At 46.0% G+C, this 20,550-nt stretch overlaps 1 protein-coding gene across 1 annotated transcript in view; it reads left to right on the forward strand.

Moving 5' to 3' along the window:
• VWA5B2 (von Willebrand factor A domain containing 5B2) overlaps positions 1 to 20,550 on the forward strand; it is a 43,287-nt gene that overhangs the window by 19,870 nt on the left and 2,867 nt on the right. Inside the window, exons 10-18 of the mRNA XM_015823627.1 lie at positions 995 to 1,109; positions 2,344 to 2,523; positions 3,930 to 4,128; positions 5,435 to 5,727; positions 7,803 to 8,028; positions 10,076 to 10,417; positions 12,859 to 13,200; positions 14,599 to 14,736; positions 15,655 to 15,774. Coding sequence (XP_015679113.1) covers positions 995 to 1,109; positions 2,344 to 2,523; positions 3,930 to 4,128; positions 5,435 to 5,727; positions 7,803 to 8,028; positions 10,076 to 10,417; positions 12,859 to 13,200; positions 14,599 to 14,736; positions 15,655 to 15,774 — 1,955 coding nt within the window. The remainder of the gene's footprint in view (positions 1 to 994; positions 1,110 to 2,343; positions 2,524 to 3,929; positions 4,129 to 5,434; positions 5,728 to 7,802; positions 8,029 to 10,075; positions 10,418 to 12,858; positions 13,201 to 14,598; positions 14,737 to 15,654; positions 15,775 to 20,550) is intronic.

Raw genomic sequence — 20,550 nt, forward strand, 5'->3', positions numbered from 1 at the left:
CAAAAACTGGCCACGCCCCCGTTCCACCCCCTGCCACGACCCTGCTCCGCCCCCACCCTGCCTGCCCACAGGGCCACTCACCGCCTCCAGGGCCCACCGTAGATCGCTTAGGCAGCCCAGCAGCGCCATGGCGGTCGCACCCTGCAGCATCAACTGTGCATGATGGGGTGTGAGGGCAGAGTTTTGTCTACACTGCCTGGCTGCCATGTCCTTGGCTGCGCTGCTCCACGTGGGCCACACTCGGGGGCGACTCTCCTTCAGGGGGGCTGCTAGAGAGGAGGGGGTCGCGGGGGGAGGCAAGGCTGGGGCAACGGCACGTGTGCCCACAGAGAGGGCTCCGAGTGCCGCCTCTGGCACCCGTGCCATAGGTTCGCCACCACTTTTATAGCGTTTCCTGCTTGAGCAGGGGGTTGGACTAGAAGACTTCCGAGGTCCCTTCCAACTCTGTTATTCAGTTATTATTTTATGATGCCATTTGCAGTCAGCCAATTCACACTCGAAGAGCAGTTGGAATTAATTCTCTGTGGGAGCCCCCACCCTGTGGAATGAACTCCCCCCAGAGATCCGGATTATTCCGGATCTCCCCTCCTTCCGCCGTGCCCTCAAGACATGGCTTTTCCATCAAGCGGGATTGGCCTAGGGGGGGGATTTTATAGGGATTTTAATAGGGATTTTATAATTTTTCTAATACAGGTTATCTAATATATATTTTAATTTGGCTTTTAGATATTTATTGTATAGCTCTGTTTTTACTTACCTGTAAGCCGCCCTGAGTCCCTCGGGAGAAGGGCGGGGTATAAATTAAAGTAATAATAATAATAATAATAATAATAAGTCGCAGCTTCAACTTCTACAAATGGCTGATAAGGACATTTGGCAGCCATAAAGATGTGGCATGGCAGGACCAGTGTACGCAACGTGCACAATTTGGAATGGGATGAATACAAAGGAGTGGCCGTTCTGTCTCTGAAGTCCAGCCCTTTCTTTCTTACAGGTGTTTCACTTTTGGCCTGGGGTCTGCTGCCTGCCATCAGCTCCTCAGGAGATTGGCCAAAGTTAGCAGAGGCCAGGCAGAATTCCTCAGCCCGGGAGAAAGATTGCAGCCTAAGGTGGGGCTCTTATTCCTTGGATAATGCTTTTTATTTGATCACAGGTTCCGAATCACCAGGTTTGGGTGGTAGGCATTTAACCCGTCATCAGACCCTGCGCATTATAGAGCACCAAGGCTGATGAACTGTGTATCACCTATGAGAAATGTTGTCTTTACCATGTTACCAGCATGTCATTGCTATTCCTGGAAAGCACAGAGATGATCATTTTCCAAAAATCTTTTGGCACATGAGGGCTGAAAGGGCTGTGACAGTAAGGATATCAGACAAATTGGGCCCAACAAGTAAGGGTTTTGGATAGGAGGAAGAATACAGTAACGTTGTTGTTGTTAGTTGCAAATTCATGTCCGACCCATCGCGACCCCATGGACAACGTTCCTCCAGGCCTTCCTGTCCTCTACCATCTCCTGGAGTCCATTTAAGCTCACGCCTCCTGCTTCAGGGACTCCATCCAGCCACCTCATTCTCTGTCGTCCCCTTCTTCTCTTGCCCTTGATCTTTCCCAGCATCAGGCTCTTCTCCAGTGAGTCCTTCCTTCTCATTAGGTGGCCAAAGCATTTGAGTTTCAACTTCAGGATCTGGCCTTCTAAAGAGCAGTCGGGGTTGATCTCCTCTAGGACTGACCGATTTGATCGCCTTGCAGTCCAGGGGACTCGCAGGAGTCTTCTCCAACACCTTAGTTCAAAGGCCTCAATTCTTTGGCACTCTTATGATCCAACTTTCACAGCCATACATTGCAACTGGGAACACAGCCATGTTAAATGTCTATGGAGATTCTCCATCATCCAGTTATGGTTGTCTCAAAGGTGCTTTTCCAAAAGGCAACTGGACTTTCTTGTTGTTTTTTTCCTTGAAAACATTTCACTTCTCATCCAAGAAGCATCTTCAGTTCTGAAGAAGCTTCTTGGATGAGAGGCAAAATGTTTTTCATGGATGACAAAACCAAGAAAGTCCAGTTGCCTTTTGGAAAAACACCCTTGGGATAGGCATGTTAAGTTCAACAAAACCACCATCTCCTTCCATATGTCACCTTCTGGAGTTTTCCCAGCACTTTTTCAAATGTGGGCTTCTCCTTCCTTGTTGCCCATGATATTTTGAGTTCCATCTGATTGGTGAAGAATTTTGATATTTTGAGTTCCACTTGATTGGCGGAGAACTCAACCTCTTCGCCACCAGGTCCGTTAAGTAGAGCGTGGACTGCCGTAGCTGAATGTTCAATATGCTTTGCCCCCAGCTGATAAAGTCCTTGAAGAAAGCCATTGAGCCAGCTGTGAGTGACATCACCATTGACTGGTACGTGCCTGACACCATGGAGGCCCTGCTGTCACCCAATGAGATCGCGGCCCTTTATCCCGGAGACCGGCTCATCAGCTACTGCACCCTCTACCACATTGCCAGCTTCCGGGACAAGAAAGCAACAGTTGAGCAATTGTTTCCTTCAAAAGTAGATGACATATCATCCCTGGGTTTCACTTTGTGACCATCCCCTGGATCCAACACGCCCAAAGCTTAGTTGGCCTGTCGCAATCCTTGGGGGGGGGAAGAGCCATTATTTCTTCGTATCGGGGTTTTCATTTCACGCGTGGTACAAATGCACAAGCGACCCTCGGCTTAACAGTTGGGAGCAGAATTTCTCTAGCTCAGGGCTTTTCAACCTTTTCACCCATTGTACCACTTTTAGGATATGGCAACCTCCGAGTACCACCAGTCGCCTAGCAAGGTGTCAAAAACTTAATGACCCCCGCCCCAAAAAAGGAAAAAAGTGATAAAGTACAGGTAGTCCTTGACAGTTCGCTTAATGACTGTTCGAAGTTACAATGACACTGAAAAAAGTGCCCCCCAAGCCACAGCCGAGCAAGACACCTGCCTGCCTGCCCGGCCACGCTCTTCCTCCTGTCCGAGGTTTTCATTGTTGTGAGCATTTCTGTTGGGGATTGGCAGTGGAGGTGGGATGGGGGGGTGTTTGGTTTTTATTCCCCCCGTCTGCTGGGTGGTTGCAGCAGGTTTTGGTCACTTCACATGACTCTGGGACACTGTGAGCGTCATAAATATGAATCAGTTGCCAAGCATCTGAATGTAAATCACAAGACCCTGGAGATGCTGCAACATTCCAGCTCATTCTGGCACTTCTTCTGGGCTTAGCAGAAGCACCAGGATCAGTGCTGCTTTCCAGCTGATTGGTGTTTCTTCTGGGCTCAGCAGAAGCGCCAGGATCAGTGCTGCTTTCCAGCTGGAGCCTGGCGCTGATCCTGGCACTTCCACTGAGCCCTGACAGCCCTGCAGCTCCAGCCATCTCTCGCTCAGGCTTGTGCGGTGCTGTCACCGGTTCAGCTCATTCCCCTCCCCCGCTACCACTTTCCTAGGATGGTCCCGTACCACCTGCCAGGTGCCAATGTACCACAGGTGGTACCCGTACCACTGGTTGGAAAGCCCTGCTCTAGCTAAGCGAGCCAGTTGTTAAGTAAGCCTGTGACTTTTTTTGCTGCAGCTGTTAAGCGAAGCACTGAAGTTACGAAGTGAGCCACGCGGTCCTTAAGCGAATCTGGCTTCTCCCATTGACTTGGCTCGTCGGCATCCAGGGGTTGCAAATGGCCATCACGTGACCCGGGTACCCTGCAACCATTGTAAATACATGCTGGTTGCCCAAGCAGCTGAATTTTGATCCCATGACCGTAGGGGTTGCTGTGATGGCCATAAATGCGAGGAATGGTCATGAGTCAACTTTTTCCAGTGCCTCTGTAACTTCCGATGGTCACTAAACAAATGGCTGTAAGTCAAGGCTTACCCGTATTGTTTTTTTTTTGTTACCATGTTCCTTAGGGCAGAGAGCAAATCTGTCGAAGTTTTTCTAGAGGATCTGCAGGGCCGGCCTTTCCATCCCAGGAGGAGATAGAAGGACAGGATGGAGCCCTCCCACCTTCAGCTGGAGATAATCCAGAGTGCTGCAAGGGCCCTCACGACATTTCCCAGGAAATATCTACAAAGTTTTCACCTGGGGACACCGATGAGTCTATGAAGAGTAAGTGCAGGCCTCGGAAGGCAATATTCATATCCATTTTAAAGGAGATCGCAACTTGGGATTGGATAGTGTTCAGGGGTCTTGGTACTGTGGGAAGAAAAGTCTTCATCCTGGTTCATCCAAGCCGGGGATAAATAAACAACATGGCGACTGCTTTAGAAAGAAAGTTGCAGTTTATTGAAGAGGCAGAAAGATGGTTCTTGCAGGAAAGACCAGAGAAAAGAAGGGCTGAGCACATGGGTAGTAGGTTTTTATACCCTCTCTAGCCTTTTGTTTGGAATAGTTTCCTGTTCCTGTGGCATGAACTTTGAGGATATTTCCTGTGTCACGTATTCTGACCTGAGTTTAGGTGTGCCTCTCTGGTATTCTTTATGGTGAGGGGTTAGTCCTATTATCATATTCTGCTTCCCTGGTGATGGGGCTAACGGCTCCTAGAGTTTGGGTGGGGTATGCAGATTTTAGGTCTTTGTCTTCTTGATCTCCTAGCTGGGGCCTTTCTGGTGGTTTACATCTGCATTTGTACAGAGCTGGCTCCTGCTTGGGACAGAGAGACTTGGGGGCAGGGTTGGTTTCTGCTTTTAAAAACCCTTTTGAGGAAATATATTTTTCTACCCTTTTAATATTTCCTTCTCTGGGGAGCTGACTTCCCACAGTACTCTCTGAGCTTGGCTGTTTTCTTGCAGACATTTCATTACCCAAACTGGGCAACATCGTCAGTGCTTGTGGGTCTAAAAAATACAGAATTTGCTGCAGAGCTAATGCAGTGGGGTGCACCCTTTTTTCCCCAGACTGAAGGTGCATCGTGGTGCTGAAGGTCCACATTACCAAAAGTACTGTAATAGGACCAAAACAAACAAACAAACCCTGCGATGTAATTTTATTAGCATTTACATGACATTAAAACGAAACTACAGCAAAAAGGGTTAACTCGCCACTCTGTACTACCGTTTAATAGTTTCCCTTTCGGTCACATTAAAAATGGATGTGACGATTTAATAAATGATCCCAGGAACATTGAAGTCCTAATTGCAACCATGATCATTCTCCCTCTTAACGATATCTTGTCCCTGAGGCTTTCCGAGACGAGAGGCCCCCCCCCCCCCGAGGCTTTTGTTTATGTGTCTCTGGACTTTTGCGCAGTGAATTTCCCCTTTGAATTAATCAAGGCGTAAAAAAAAAGGGTGCTTTTAATTAAGAGCACATCTTTGCATAGAGAAAGATCTAATTCCCTTCTTGACCTCTCCAGCTGAGGCGTAACTTGGCAAATTTCTCCAAGCCGGTCACCGTAAATTATTCTCCCTGGCAGGTGGAGATCCTGTGTCTGGAGGAGACATCTGGAAGCGGATTTACCAGCCTTCCTACATCCAGGAGCAATATGTGCTTACTCACTGCTCCGTCAGCACTGACCCTAGCCAGGGCTTATGCCACAGCTCTACCAGCAGTGAGTCTACCGGCTCCAGAGATGTACCTCCAGAGGAAGGCTCCTTAGCCCAGACTCTTGAAAGCACCTCACAGCAAGGACAGAAGAGTGTGTCTCTCTGCAACTCCTCCACTAAGTCTGCTCCACTAACCCAGTCTCAGACTAGGGCTGCGGCTAAGGTGAGGAACCCCAAAACTCTTACCTTCTCCAGCATTTTGTAGAGACAACAGAAGAACAGAGTTGGAAGGGACCTTGGGGGTCTTCTAGTCCAACCCCCTGCTCAAGCAGGAGACCCTATGTCAGTGATGGCGAACCTTTTAGAGACCAAGTGTCCCAAAACTGGCCCTGCCCCCGCTGTGCCCCCCATCCCCTGCCTGCCCACAGGACCACTCACCGCCTCCAGGGCCCGCCACAGATCGCCCAGGCAGCCCAGCAGCGCTATGGCGGCCACACCTTCTGCCCGCGCCCTGCAGCATCAACTGTATGATGGGGTGTGAGGGCAGAGTATTGTCTACGCTGCCTGGCTGCCATGTCCTTGGCTGCACTGCTCCCTGTGGGCCACCCTCGAGGGCGACTCTCCTTCAGGGGGGCTTCTGGAGAGGAGGGGGTTGCGGGGGGAGGCAAGGCTGGGGCAACGGCACGTGTGCCCACAGGGAGGGGTCCGTGTGCCGCCTCTGGCACCCATGCCATAGGTTCACCACCACTGCCCTATACCATTTCAGACAAATAGTTGTCCAATTTTTAAAAACCTCCAGTGATGGAGCAGCCACAACTTCTGGAGGCAAGATGTTCCACTGATTAATGGTTCTGTTAGAAAAATTCTCCTTAGTTCTAGGAAGAAGAACACCATGGCTTCAAAATCTAAGGGACTGGTTTGGATAAAACTCAGCAGCATTTTTTCGTGCGGCTGCTGATAAAAACAGGATCGCCAACATGATCACTAACGTCCAATAACAGATATGGCACAAGAAGAAGAAGAGTTCTAGGTTGGTTCTCTCTTTGACTAGTTTCCATCCATTACTCAGTCAGTTGTGCAAATAATTGCTGGAAGGCTCCAATTCTTTCTCTGAATTCTGAATTCGTCATCCCCCATCTATGCTTTATAATGATGGTGATGACGGTCATTTTTGCTATGACATGAGAGCAGTGTTCCAATATCTAAGGGGCAAAGAAGAGGGGGGTGTCAACTTATGTCTAGTTTAATGAAGAGAAGGATGAGGGGGGACATGATAGCAGTGTTCTAATATCTCAGGAGCTGCCACAAAGAAGAGGGAGTCAAGCTATTCTCCAAAGCACCTGAAGGCAGGACAAGAAGCAACAGGTGGAAACTAATCAAGGAGAGAAGCAACCTAGAACTAAGGAGAAATTTCCTGACATTTATAACAATTAACCAATGGAATGACTTGCCTCTGGAAGTTGTGGATGCTCCAACTCTGGAGGCTTTTAAAGACAGAGTGGACAACCACTTGTCTGAAGTGGTACAGGATTTCCTGCCTGAGCAGGAGGTTGGGCTAAAACAGACATGTCAAACACAAGGCCCGGGGGTCGGATGCGGCTCGCGAAGTGGTTTCATGTGGCCCGCGAAGCCATCCTGGAAACAGTGAGGGAACGGCCCCCGCTGCCTTGGCCCTGGCCCAGGCCGGCCGGGAGCCAATGTACAATTTTGTGGTGGCCATCTATGCTGAAATGCATTCAGTCTTAGCTCCACAAGGCTGTCCGGAAACAGCGAGGAACCGGCCCCTGCTGCGTCGGCCCCGCCCCCTGGGTGCATGCTGTGGAGGTGTCACCCTTTGTGAGGAATGAAGAAATGGACCATGCCTTGGCGCTTGCCCCGGTCCCACCCCCTTCTGCCAGAGACCCTCAGATCTGTCCCACTCCTGCCCAGGCCCCCACAGGCACCCTTGACGCGAAGGATGTAGAGCTGGCCATGCCCACCCAGTAGGCCACACCCACTCCATCCACACCCACTCAGTAGGCCGCACCCACCCTGGCCACACCCACTCGGCCCCCCAAGGGCAACTGCCATGCTGATGCGGCCCTCAATGAAATTGAGTTTGACACCCCTGGGCTAGAAGACCCCCAAGGTCCCTTTCAGCTGTTATTCTGTTACTGTTGTTACCATCATTATCCTCACTCTTGCATAAAGGACATCTAGGTCCTTCCTGGATCTGTACAAGGAAACTCATTTGTCTTTCTTAAATCCTTTCCCGAGGTTTCCATTTTTGGACCCTTGTCTCTTTCCCTCTCCCTGAAGGTACCCATTGCCCTGAGCTCTGAAGAGTTGATGCGTAAGAAGAAAGCCCTGGCTAAGACTGCCATGTCTGGGCGTAGTTTCTCTTCCCCGCATGGCGAGTTGGACTCCCGTCGGCTGCGCCGAGCCCTGGAGAAAGTATCCCAGAAACCCAATCGGTCTCTGGAAGGGAAATTGGATGAGATTGGGCCTGAGCTGCAGAAGAAGCCCCAGCCTGCTGCTGATTCCAGTGAGTGAAGGGGATGGCGAAAGGTGATGTAGTTTGGGAACAGAGAAGAACAGGACGATAAGGACAAATTGGAAAGGTTGAGATTTTTACCAGCCCGTAAAAAGTAGAAAAGACAGTGAGTGTTATGAAGTGGTTAAGGCAGTGGTGGGATTCAGCCAGTTCGCACCACTTCGGCAGAACCGGTAGCTAATTTTTTGTTGCCCAGGCCCAGAATGGACTTCCGGAAGCGGCATCCACACAGAGAACCGGTTGTTCACCTATTTGAATCCCGCCACTGGGTTAAGGTGTTGAACCAGAACCAGGGCAACGTTGGTTCAAATCGACTCTCGGGCGTGGGAACTCACTGGGTGACATTGGGCCACTTGTACATGCTCAACCCAACCTACACCACAGTGTATGGAGATAAAAATGAAGTTCCCCATGTAAGCTGCCTTCGAAAACGGGACAAAAGGGTACGATATAGACCAGGGCTAGGCAACCTTGGCTCTTTTATGACTCGTGGACTTCAACTCCCAGAATTATGCTGACTCAGGAATTCTGGGAGTTGAAGTCCACGAGTCATAAAAGAGCCAAGGTTGCCTAGCCCTGATACAGACCCAACAAATGAATACAACATTTGAAAAATGTTAAGATAGATTTCATTCTGGCTTACCCTGAAGCGGACCCATGTCGGTGGCAATCTAATGGGTTTACAAGTGAGCACTATGCCAGGGTTCCAAACATGGGGAAATGAATATTCATGAGGTCCAACGCTAGCAGCAGCCAATAGGAATGCTTCTGACTTGCTTCACCTTTCGGAATTAATAGAAGAGAAAATATATGTACTTCAGGGTTGAACGGAGGGGTCCCTGGTGTTTTCTGTGGAGGGTGGTTTTCTTGCAGACATTTCCTGTCCCAACTAATTAACATCAGGGCTTGGTACTAATAGAAGAGAATATTCTCAAGGTTGAGTTGTGGGGTCCTTAGTATTCTCTGAGCTTGGTTGTTTTCTTGCAGATGTTTCATTACCCAACTACGTAACAACATCAATGCTAGCTGGGTAATGAAACATCTGCAAAAAAAATCCTACTACCATGTTTTCCCCAAAATAAGATCATATATTAATTTTTGCTCCAAAAGACGCATCAGGGCTTATTTTCTGGTTAGGTCTTATTTTCAGGGAAATAAAGTAGTAAATGCGTCCGTCTGGCTGACAATCTTAACTGAGGCTTATTTGGGGGCAGGGCTTATATTACAAGCATCCTGAAAAATCATGCTAAGGCTTATTTTCCGGTTGGGTCTTATTTTGGGGAAACGCAGTACAGCAGTGGCCAAAATTGTGGAAACCTTTTGGGAAAAGTGTATTTTTGAGGTTTGATGGCTAATAACACCACTTTTTGGGGGGGAGTAGTACCATAAAATTATCTATCAATGGAAAGATAATTTAATCAAGAATGTAATGCAACATAGTTTGTTCAATGATCTGTACTGTTTTCTATGAAAAGTTATAGCCAAATAACCAGAAAAAAGGAAGCACAACTTGCTTAGGTTGATATCAGGGAGCTTTCCTTCGTCTGATTGTAGCCAATGAGCATGAGTGTTTAGAGAGCCAATCAGGTGTCATCTTGTTTTGGCCATGAGCCAATCAGATCACAGTAGGATTCAGTGATTGATGTCACGTATTGAAGCTGAAAGGAGGACATTTGTCAGTGTGTTATGTGATCGCTATCAAGTTGGTTGGGTTTTTTTTATTATTATTTAGTGAGCTTGTAAAACGTAATAAAATTAAAGTCATGTGCAAAGCGTTGACTGGTCGCCCAGAAAGCGATGTAAAATAGTATTATTAAGTGAGCAAGGCTACAGTTATAAAGAAATTAGAAGAAAAATGGGTGGAAACTTAACCAAAGGTGGCATTTCTACTGTACACTTTTCCCAAAAGATTTCCACAATTTTGGCCACTACTGTAAGCTCAGAGACCACGAAGGACCCCACTTTCTGAATTATCTGAGCAGGTCGTGTCCTATTGCAAAACCTTGCCTCTGCATCCCAATGGCTTACTCTTTTCTAGGCAACTTGCTGTCACCTGTCCATCTTGACTGGGACATGCTGTTGGATCCCCCCTACCTTTTCAGCCCATCACCAGCCTTGGAGCAAGGAATGGCCGATGGCAACCCCTTGCCTTCTCTCCAGTGCCAAGTGGTGATCCATGCCCTCAGTGCAGGGAAGCCCGTCTCCTGGGAGGTGATCGGTGGCCTGGATTCCTTGTTCCTCCCCAAAGACAGCCTGGAACATTCCCGGGGACAGCAGCAGCAAAACCCGGGATTGGAGAAGCTACTTCACTGCCTGACCGCTGCCTCCGTTATCCGGGATAACGAGACTGTGGCTCAGAGAGAAGCAGAAGTGGAACACGGTAAACGCTCCTTTTCCTCAACTTTTCCTGCCTTCAAATTTTGGTATATTATTAACTAACAACCGGTTTTGGAGGTAGAGTCACAGCATCCTCTGGGCACCTGGTAACCAGCATGTATTCATGACAGTTGCAGCGTCCAGGAATCATGCAATCCCCGTTTGTAACCTTCCCAACGAACTTCCAGCTAGCAATGTTGTCAGAGCGTCTTATCACGCGAGATAACCCAAGAATAAACACCGTAAACAGTGGTCTATATTAAATGGTGGTTTATCTTACACCAATGGTGGCGAACCTATGGCACAGGTGCCAGAAGCGGCACTCAGAGCCCTCTCTGTGGGCACGCGCGCCGCCACCCCAGTCCTACAGCTGGGTTTTATAAAACCTTTTCGCTTTAGGCCTCCGCTGCCATGTACAAAAAAAAAAGTTCAATCAATCAGTCAATTTCAACTTCTCGCAGGAAAAAGAAGATCTTGCAAAGTTGGAATTGATTGATTGAACTTTTTAGTCCCACCCAGTCTGCTGTTACCACCGCAGCCATGCCCACCCAATGGGCCATACCCACCCAATGGGCCACATCCACCTGGCACCCGACGATGCATAAGTNCCCCTGGTCACGGCCGACAAGTGATCTTCCAATGTCAGCCGTGCATCCAGGAGGACTCCCAAGTTGCGCGCCCTCTCTGAGGGGGCCAGAGTTTCGCCCCCTATAGTCAGCGATGGAATCAGCTGACTATGCCGAGGCGCCGGCATCCACAGCCACTCGGTCTTGGAAGGGTTGAGTCTGAGTCTGTTCCTCCCCATCCCTGCCTTCAAAAACGGGACAAAAGGGTACGATATAGACCAGGGCTAGGCAACCTTGGCTCTTTTATGACTCGTGGACTTCAACTCCCAGAATTCCTGAGTCAGCTATGCTGACTCAGGAATTCTGGGAGTTGAAGTCCACGAGTCATAAAAGAGCCAAGGTTGCCTAGCCCTGATATAGACCCAACAAATGAATACAACATTTGAAAAATGGTAAGATAGATTTCATTCTGGCTTACCCTGAAGCGGACCCATGTTGGTGGCAAGGATCTTCTAATGGGTTTACAAGTGAGCACTATGCCAGGGTTCCAAACATGGGGAAATGAATATTCATGAGGTCCAACGCTAGCAGCAGCCAATAGGAATGCTTCTGACTTGCTTCACCTTTCGGAATTAATAGAAGAGAAAATATATGTACTTCAGGGTTGAACGGAGGGGTCCCTGGTGTTTTCTGTGGATGGTGGTTTTCTTGCAGACATTTCCTGTCCCAACTAATTAACATCAGGGCTTGGTACTAATAGAAGAGAATATTCTCAGGGTTGAGTTGTGGGGTCCTTAGTATTCTCTGAGCTTGGTTGTTTTCTTGCAGATGTTTCATTACCCAACTACGTAACAACATCAATGCTAGCTGGGTAATGAAACATCTGCAAAAAAAATCCCACTACTGTGTTTCCCCTAAAATAAGACCTTATATTAATTTTTGCTCCAAAAGACACATTAGGGCTTATTTTCCAGTTAGGTCTTATTTTCGGGGAAATAAAGTAGTAAATGCGTCCGTCTGGCTGACGATCTTAACTGGGGCTTATTTTGGGAGTAGGGTTTATATTACAAGCATCCTGAAAAATCATGCTACGGCTTATTTTCTGGTTGGGTCTTATTTTGGAGAAACGCAGTACAGCAGTGGCCAAAATTGTGGAAACCTTTTGGGAAAAGTGTATTTTTGAGGTTTGATGGCTAATAACACCATTTTTGGGGGGAGTAGTACCATAAAAGTATCTATCAGTGGAAAGATAATTTAATCAAGAATGTAATGCAACATAGTTTGTTCCATTATCTGTACTGTATTCTATGAAAAGTTATAGCCAAATCACCAGAAAAAAGGAAGCACAACTTGCTTAGGTTGATATCAGGCAGCTTTCCTTCATCTGATTGTAGCCAATGAGCATGAGTGTTTAGAGAGTCAATCACATGTCATCTTGTTTTGGCCATGAGCCAATCAGATCACAGTAGGATTCAGTGATTGATGTCACGTATTGAAGCTGAGAGGAAGACATTTGTCAGTGTGTTATGTGATCGCTATCAAGTTGGTTGGGGTTTTTTTTTTATTATTTAGTGAGCTTGTAAAACGTAATAAAATTAAAGTCATGGTGCAAAGAGTTGACTGGTCGCCCAGAAAGCGATGTAAAATAGTATTATTAAGTGAGCAAGGCTACAGTTATAAAGAAATTAGAAGAAAAATGGGTGGAAACTTAACCAAAGGTGGCATTTCTACTGTACACTTTTCCCAAAAGATTTCCACAATTTTGGCCACTACTGTAAGCTCAGAGACCACGAAGGACCCCACTTTCTGAATTATCTGAGCAGGTCGTGTCCTGTTGCAAAACCTTGCCTCTGCATCCCAATGGCTTACTCTTTTCTAGGCAACTTGCTGTCACCTGTCCATCTTGACTGGGACATGCTGTTGGATCCCCCCTACCTTTTCAGCCCATCACCAGCCTTGGAGCAAGGAATGGCTGATGGCAACCCCTTGCCTTCTCTCCAGTGCCAAGTGGTGATCCATGCCCTCAGTGCAGGGAAGCCCGTCTCCTGGGAGGTGATCGGTGGCCTGGATTCCTTGTTCCTCCCCAAAGACAGCCTGGAACATTCCCGGGGACAGCAGCAGCAAAACCCGGGATTGGAGAAGCTACTTCACTGCCTGACCGCTGCCTCCGTTATCCGGGATAACGAGACTGTGGCTCAGAGAGAAGCAGAAGTGGAACACGGTAAACGCTCCTTTTCCTCAACTTTTCCTGCCTTCAAATTTTGGTATATTATTAACTAACAACCGGTTTTGGAGGTAGAGTCACAGCATCCTCTGGGCACCTGGTAACCAGCATGTATTCATGACAGTTCCAGCGTCCAGGAATCATGCAATCCCCGTTTGTAACCTTCCCAACGAGCTTCCAGCTAGCAATGTTGTCAGAGCGTCTTATCACGCGAGATAACCCAAGAATAAACACCGTAAACAGTGGTCTATATTAAATGGTGGTTTATCTTACACCAATGGTGGCGAACCTATGGCACAGGTGCCAGAAGCGGCACTCAGAGCCCTCTCTGTGGGCACGCGCGCTGCCGCCCCAGTCCTACAGCTGGGTTTTATAAAACCTTTTCGCTTTAGGCCTCCGCCGCCATGTACAAAAAAAAAAGTTCAATCAATCAGTCAATTTCAACTTCTCGCAGGAAAAAGAAGATCTTGCAAAGTTGGAATTGATTGATTGAACTTTTTAGTCCCACCCAGTCTGCTGTTACCACCGCAGCCATGCCCACCCAATGGGCCATACCCACCCAATGGGCCACATCCACCTGGCACCCGACGATGCATAAGTGGGTTTTGGGTTACAGTTTGGGCACTCGGTCTCTAAAAGGTTCGCCATCACTGATATAAGATGTAAAGATGGGAATGACTCAGCAGGGTCTGTGTCTCTTTAAGAGCCTTTGTATAAAGGGAAGGCTCTGCTGATGTGTTCTCTCTCTTCCGTTTCCTGCTGTAACTGTGGTTTGTTGGATCCTGCTGTATTAGCACATGTATGTATATTGTTCCTGGTGTATGATATTGTAGATAGTGTAAGATAAACCACCATTTACTATAGACCACTGTTTACTGTGTTTACTGCTGGGTTACCTCGTGCAATAAGTGCTTAGTAAACAACGTGTTGTCTGGGTCCATTTGTTACTCAATAGTACATCTTCCTCAATATAAATCTGTCCAATACAACACAATCCAGTGCTTTCTTGATCCTCTCTTCTTCCAGTAAGATTTCTTCATTTTTCTCACCCTATACAGATACAATTCTTACTACTGTTAATACATGCAAAATCCTCATCATACTTTTCTAGCATAATACATAATAATAATAATAGTATTTGTTTATAATATCTTTTCTAGCCAACAGAATGGCCAGTTTTGAAAGATGGCTGCTCACTGTACCTCAAGAACATCTGAGGTCTCATGAGTGGTCTCTCTTGAGACAGACCTTCAACACTTCCGCTTTATCTTTTGCAATTTTTAATGCTATTTTGTGGTTTTGCCACAAAGAGGCTGAGTATTAACTGAAGGGGACCAGAATTCTAAAACGCATTAAAGAAATCAATGAAATAATTCTCTCTCTTCTTTTCCTTAGGTTTCTTCCGCAGGTTCCGTCTTAAAGCTGTCCAGTCCAGCAAGGCTTGCAATCTCCCGTCCACGTTTACCTCCGCGGTGCCTGTAGACTCTTCCACTAAGGAGACCTTGCCTTTAGCACTTCAGGTTCGCAGCCCAGGTAGGACTACCCAGAATGGGAGCGTAATTATTTATCTAATTTCTATACCCGCCCATCACGTTTGCGCGACTTTGGGCAGTTTATAAGTCCAACAATAAAAATTACATAAATACCATAGTTAAAAACAAAGTTAAAAGCCAAATCAAAACAGAGTTAATAAGAACGATTGCAGAGTTAAAAGGCAGAGGAAGCACCTTCACCCACCCAACCACCCTCAGGGTTGCAGGTACTCTTAGACACCACCACCACCACCCCCAAGCCAGTTGGCAGAGCATCCATGGGGATGCTGCAATGCTTGTAAGTGTGAAAAACGGTCATAAGTCACTTATTTCAGTGCCATTTTAACTTCGAACAGTCACTAAATGAACTGTTGTAAGTCAAGGACTACCTGTAAGCTATTGCTCCTAGTATCTGTGACACAAACAATGGCATAAAGAAGATCGATGGTTCCAGGATATTGGTATTGTCCAGTAATTCCAGTTTTTCCTCCTTTTTGTAATTAGTTGCATCACAAATAAACATGTATTAAACTCTTATTAACAAATAAATGGAAACAAACCTGATCAGTTCTATAATTCAATCATTTTGGACGCTGGGCGTAGCAAATTTATAACGGGAAGATTCTTTTTAGAATTTTTCTTCAAAATATTAAGCAAGCTTCCCCCCCCCCCTTTTTGTTTTTTGACTCTCATTTGCTCATTTTATTAAAAAGGCCTGGTCTTTTTGCTTGAGCTTTTGCTCGTGACAATATTTGCTACCTTAGCCTCTGACTAAAAAACAGAGGATTGCTTTTGACTTCCGGAGCTGTGGGGATTTTTAAAAAAAGAGTCTTTTTTAAGACAAATAAATGTTCATCGCTGAAATGCTAGCAGGATAGCCGGAAATACGTCTGATCATCCTGACTCTGCTTTCTCCCAGACGGCGTAAACAATCATCAGAAAGGGTCCCGTTTATTCAATCAGCGTCATCAGAGTTACTCGCTAAGCCTGGGGCACGGGCAGGATTCACAGGATTTGGATGATGCTCTTGTTCCTGCAGGTACACACCTCATCGGTTTAATTTGAAATTACAGGGGCAGCACAGTGGCTCAGACATTAAAGATGCTGAGCTGGTCAACTGGAAAGCCGGCAGCCCAGGTTTGAAACCCGAGCGCTACACGACAGGGGGAGCTCCTGTCCTCAACTCTAGCTCCTGCCAACCTAGCAGCTCAAAAGCATGCAATTGCAAATAGATAAATAGTTACCGCTTTGGTGGGAAGGTAAACAGCGTTCTGTGATGTCCTGCCGGCCACATGACCACGGAAATGTCTTCGGACATCGCTGGCTCAATGGCCACGATATGGAGATGAGCACTGCCCGGGGTGGCGCAGTGGTTAGAATGCAGTATTGCAGGCTAACTCTGCCCACTGCCATCAGTTTGATCCTGACAGCCTCAAAGTTGACTCAGCCTTCCATCCTTCCGAGGTCAGTAAAACGAGGACCCAGATTGTTGGGGACAATAGGCTAACTCTGTAAACCACTTAAAAGAGGGCTGTAAAGCACTATGAAGCGGTATATAAGTCTAAGTGCTACTGCTATTGTTATAGTCGGCAATGACTAAGGGAGTAAAATCCGGAGAGACTCTTTAACCTTTATTACATGTGTTAACATGTATGCGAACATGCTTGGGGAAAAAACAAAGTAAGAGAGTGTTAATCAAGCTTTTAACATACATGTTAGGTCTTCCTGTTTTGGTTTAGCAGGTTGCATGAACCCAGCCAGTGGGTGCACATCAGCAGAGGGAAGGGCTTCAAAAAAAAATGTCCAGAAGGTGGGAAGGGATGTGTGGGTCAAACGTAGCTCTATTCTTCTGGGTTTCATCCAGTGGGCCTTGTGCACATTTTGTAGTTATCTCTATTTAGACAGCCTTCCTTGATCCAATGAATTAGGTGAATATGCTGGCTTGGTAATGTGGGAATTATAACTCCACACATTTGACTACTACCTCTTTTTAAATGTTGATTTATTTTTTAGCTTCACTGTGGAATAATTCTTTTACCAGTTTTCCTGCAAGTCCTCTGATCTGCTAAGAATATCCCTTTTCCCACCCTCCCCCAGCAAATCGCTCCGGGGTGGGCATCACCCCTGGCATTATGCCTCAATTAAGTTTTAGAGCCTCCTTCTGCTGTAGCTAAATTCTGAAGAAAAAAAAAAGTCTGTTTCTACCTTGTTCCTATTTATACTCCCGGGAGCGAGAAATAGCTGTGCTTCCCAGCAACTGCACGTAGCAGCACACGTGCTGGGAAATGGCAAGTGATTAAAACTGGGAATGTTGGATGAGGTGATCGGGTGAGCCGTTCTGGCCCAATCTGCACAGAAGCCAGCCTGCATTATTTTAGCTCTCTGCAATGAGGCAACATGCTTGCTGAGTTCACACAACCTATCTAAGCCAAAACCACACCAGAAAGCCACTGTTGCCAGGCTCACATAATAGGCTGTGCCCAAATTGTGTGGTTTATTGATCTAGGTCAGGGATAGGCAACCTTGGCTCTTTTACGACTTGTGGACTTCAACTCCCAGAATTCCTGAGCCAGCATGGCTCAGCTTGGAAACCTCTCCCTTTTCCCTCAGCATGGCTGGCTCAGGAATTCTGGGAGTTGAAGTCCACGAGTCATAAAAGAGCCAAAGTTGCCTACCCCGATCTAGGTCAATGTTTCTCAACCTTGGCCACTTTAAAATGGGTGGACTTCAATTCTCAGAATTAGTTAGCCAGCTTAGCTGGCTGGGGAATTCTGGAAGTTGAAGTCCATGCATTTTAAAGCGGCCAAGGTTGAGAAATATTGATCTAGATAATACCTTATGCTAAGACATTGTCTGAATTCCTTCTCATCAAAAAAAGTGCTAAGCCACAAAGTACTCAAATTTCCCATTTAACCTAGCTGAGCAATTCACAAACATTTTGGCTTTGGGACACCTTTAAATTCTTAAAATCACTGAGGGCTCCAAAGTTTACGTGAGCTATATCTATCAATATCAATCTATTGGTTTAGAATAGATAGAATATTGATCTATTGGTTTAGAATAGATAGTTGTATCTATCAGTATTTATTATATTTGAAATTAAAACAGAGAAATTTAAAAATATGCATTTGACTTTCTGGGGCCCCTGAAAGAGTTTCAAGGGCCCACTCTCTTTAAGAACTCCTAGCCCAGCTTATTTTTTTTAAAAAAAATTTTTGTTCTGCTTTCCTGGAAGAAGTTCCTGTCACATATATATCAATCTCAAGCTCCCTCTGCCATGTCTGGCTATTCCTTGAACTTTGATGCACTTTGACCTCTGATTTCCAGGCACTTCTGATCTTCTCTTGGGCAAAAGTCAATTCCAACTTTCTTAATTTCACTGCTGTCCAAAAGCTTTCCAGTAAGAGAATAGGCTGACCATCCTGAGAACATCCTGTGTTTTGGCAAGGGTTGCCCACTTAACACCTGCATCTTTCTTTGCTTCCTAGAACAAGAAGTTCCTCCTTCACCAGTCAGTGTTTCTTCAGCCACACAAGCCAGGTCGAGCTGTCCTAGTGGTAAGCCTTACTCACTATGGGGTCTGGGAAACAAGGAAGATCTGGTAGTCCGTGTCCAGGGTTGTATTCAGGTTTCAAGCTTCGGTGTCCAAAATTAATAGAACAGAATTAGAATTAGAATTTTAGAATTAGAATTAGAATATTAGAATTGAAATTTTAGAATTAGAATATTAGAATTAGGATTAGAATATGTTATTGGCCAAGTGTGATTAGACACACAAGGAATTTTGTCTCCGGTGCAGAGGTTCTCAGTGTACATACAAAGCAAGAGAGTAATATACTATACATATACAGAGTAATGTATAGTAATATCATTATTACTATACATAATGATACCAATAAAAGGGGGTAATACCTGGATAATACCCAGATAATACTTAGATGATCACCCCTGTATTTATCAAATGTCCTTGTGAAGCAACGGATGGAAGCTAATCAAGGAGAGAAGCAATCTAGAACTAAGGAGAAACTTTCTGACAGTTAGAACAATTAACCAGTGGAACAACCTGCCTCCAGAAGCGGTGAATGCTCCAACAGTGGAAGTTTTTAAGAAGAGACTGGACAGCCATTTGTCTGAAATGGTATAGGGTTTCCTGCCTGAGCAGGGGATTGGACTAGATGACCTCCAAGGTCCCTTCCAACTTTATTATTATTACTATTACTATTACTATTATTATTATTATTATTATTATTATTATGTATGCTTTTGTAAAATTGAAGAAGAGTACGAGGTTGGGTTTCACAACTTCTACTAAATCAGGTTTATTTTTTATTTTTATTTATTTATATCCCGCTTTTATTTTTTGTTATGAACAACTCAAAGTGGTACATGTATCTAATATACTCCTCCTTCCTCCTTTTTTCTCCCACATCAACCCTGTGAGGTGGGCTGGGCTCAGAGAGAGTGACTAGCCCAAAGTCATTCAGTTGGCTTTCATGCCCAAGGCAAAACTCGAATTCACCATTTCCTCCTGGTGATTGGCCCAATGTCACTCAGCCGGCTATCATGACTGAGGCGGAACTAGAACTCACAGTCACCTGTCCCAAAGCTGCGTTTTCAAAAGGCACCTGGAGCTTTTGTTTTTGTTTTTTTTCCTTGAAGACGTTTTGCTTCTCGTCTAAAATGCTTCCTCACTTCTTCAGAACTGAAGAAGCTTCTTGGATGAGAAGCGAAACCTCTTAAAGGAAAAAAAGAGAGAAAGTCCAGGTGTCATGGTTCCTTAAAGAATTGTTTATCTTAAAGAATCTTTATTCGAATAGCATAGCTTCGGCACGTACATAGTCGAAGCCAAAATCTGAATTCCCCTCCCCTGAGCACATAGTATCAAAGCACCATTCCCTCCTCTAATTGACAGTCATAAATCACATTCTCCAATTAGTTTGAAATGCAGGCTTTCCCTCCAGTTCTCCAACCCTCCATTTCTTATCTCTTATTTCCAACAATCTTGAATCACACACTACTACGATATTGTTATGTCTAACTAATTCCCATACACATTCTTCCTCCTCATCTAATTCTAACTCTAAGAGTAACTAACACACAAATTAAGGGAAATGGCTGCATCTCCATATGTTGTCAAAGCAAGAACATCCGATATTAGCAGCGTTGACACCAGGTGCCTTTTGAAAAAGCATCTTTGGGACAACCCTGACCTGGATGACTTAAGACTCTCCACAGATACTCACAGTCTCCTGATTTCTAGCCTGGCGCCTTTACTAGATCAAATTGGCTCTCCGTGTTAACTCCAACATTCTCATTTTAACCTGGGTGTATTGAGGAGGACAGTAGCCCAAGTCACATACAGCCTTGCATTTTTGGTGTACATCCGAGGGATGAGTAAACAAAACCAGATAAATCACGTGACACTTAAGAGTCCAGATGGATATGCTCGGGAGCCCTACACCTGGTTTCCAGCCCTCATGAGTATCTCTCTCTCTCTCACTGCCTAGGACCCAGCTCCAGTCCTTCTCCCGTCTCTGAAGGCTCCTTGAAGTCAATTGAGAGTTTCCTAGGCCGCAGGTGACTCTTTCAAAGCTACCTCGCCTCTCTGGTAGAGGAGCCATTTGGGTGGGCATGAATGGGCAAAGAGTTGTTTGGCAGAAAGATCTTTCTTTGATTGACACTGGAGCAAAGTGTCAGTCTGCCCAGGATGGCTGAATAGTAGCAACTGTGAGAGGGATCTTGGGAGTCTTAGTGGACAATCACTTAAGTGAAGTGTGAGCCAGCCGTGTGCTGCAGCTGCCAAAAAGGCCAACAC

Source organism: Protobothrops mucrosquamatus, unplaced genomic scaffold, assembly GCF_001527695.2.
Source record: "Protobothrops mucrosquamatus isolate PMUCROS unplaced genomic scaffold, P.Mucros_1.0 scaffold1931, whole genome shotgun sequence".
In the NCBI taxonomy this organism is placed as follows: Eukaryota; Metazoa; Chordata; class Lepidosauria; order Squamata; family Viperidae; genus Protobothrops; species Protobothrops mucrosquamatus.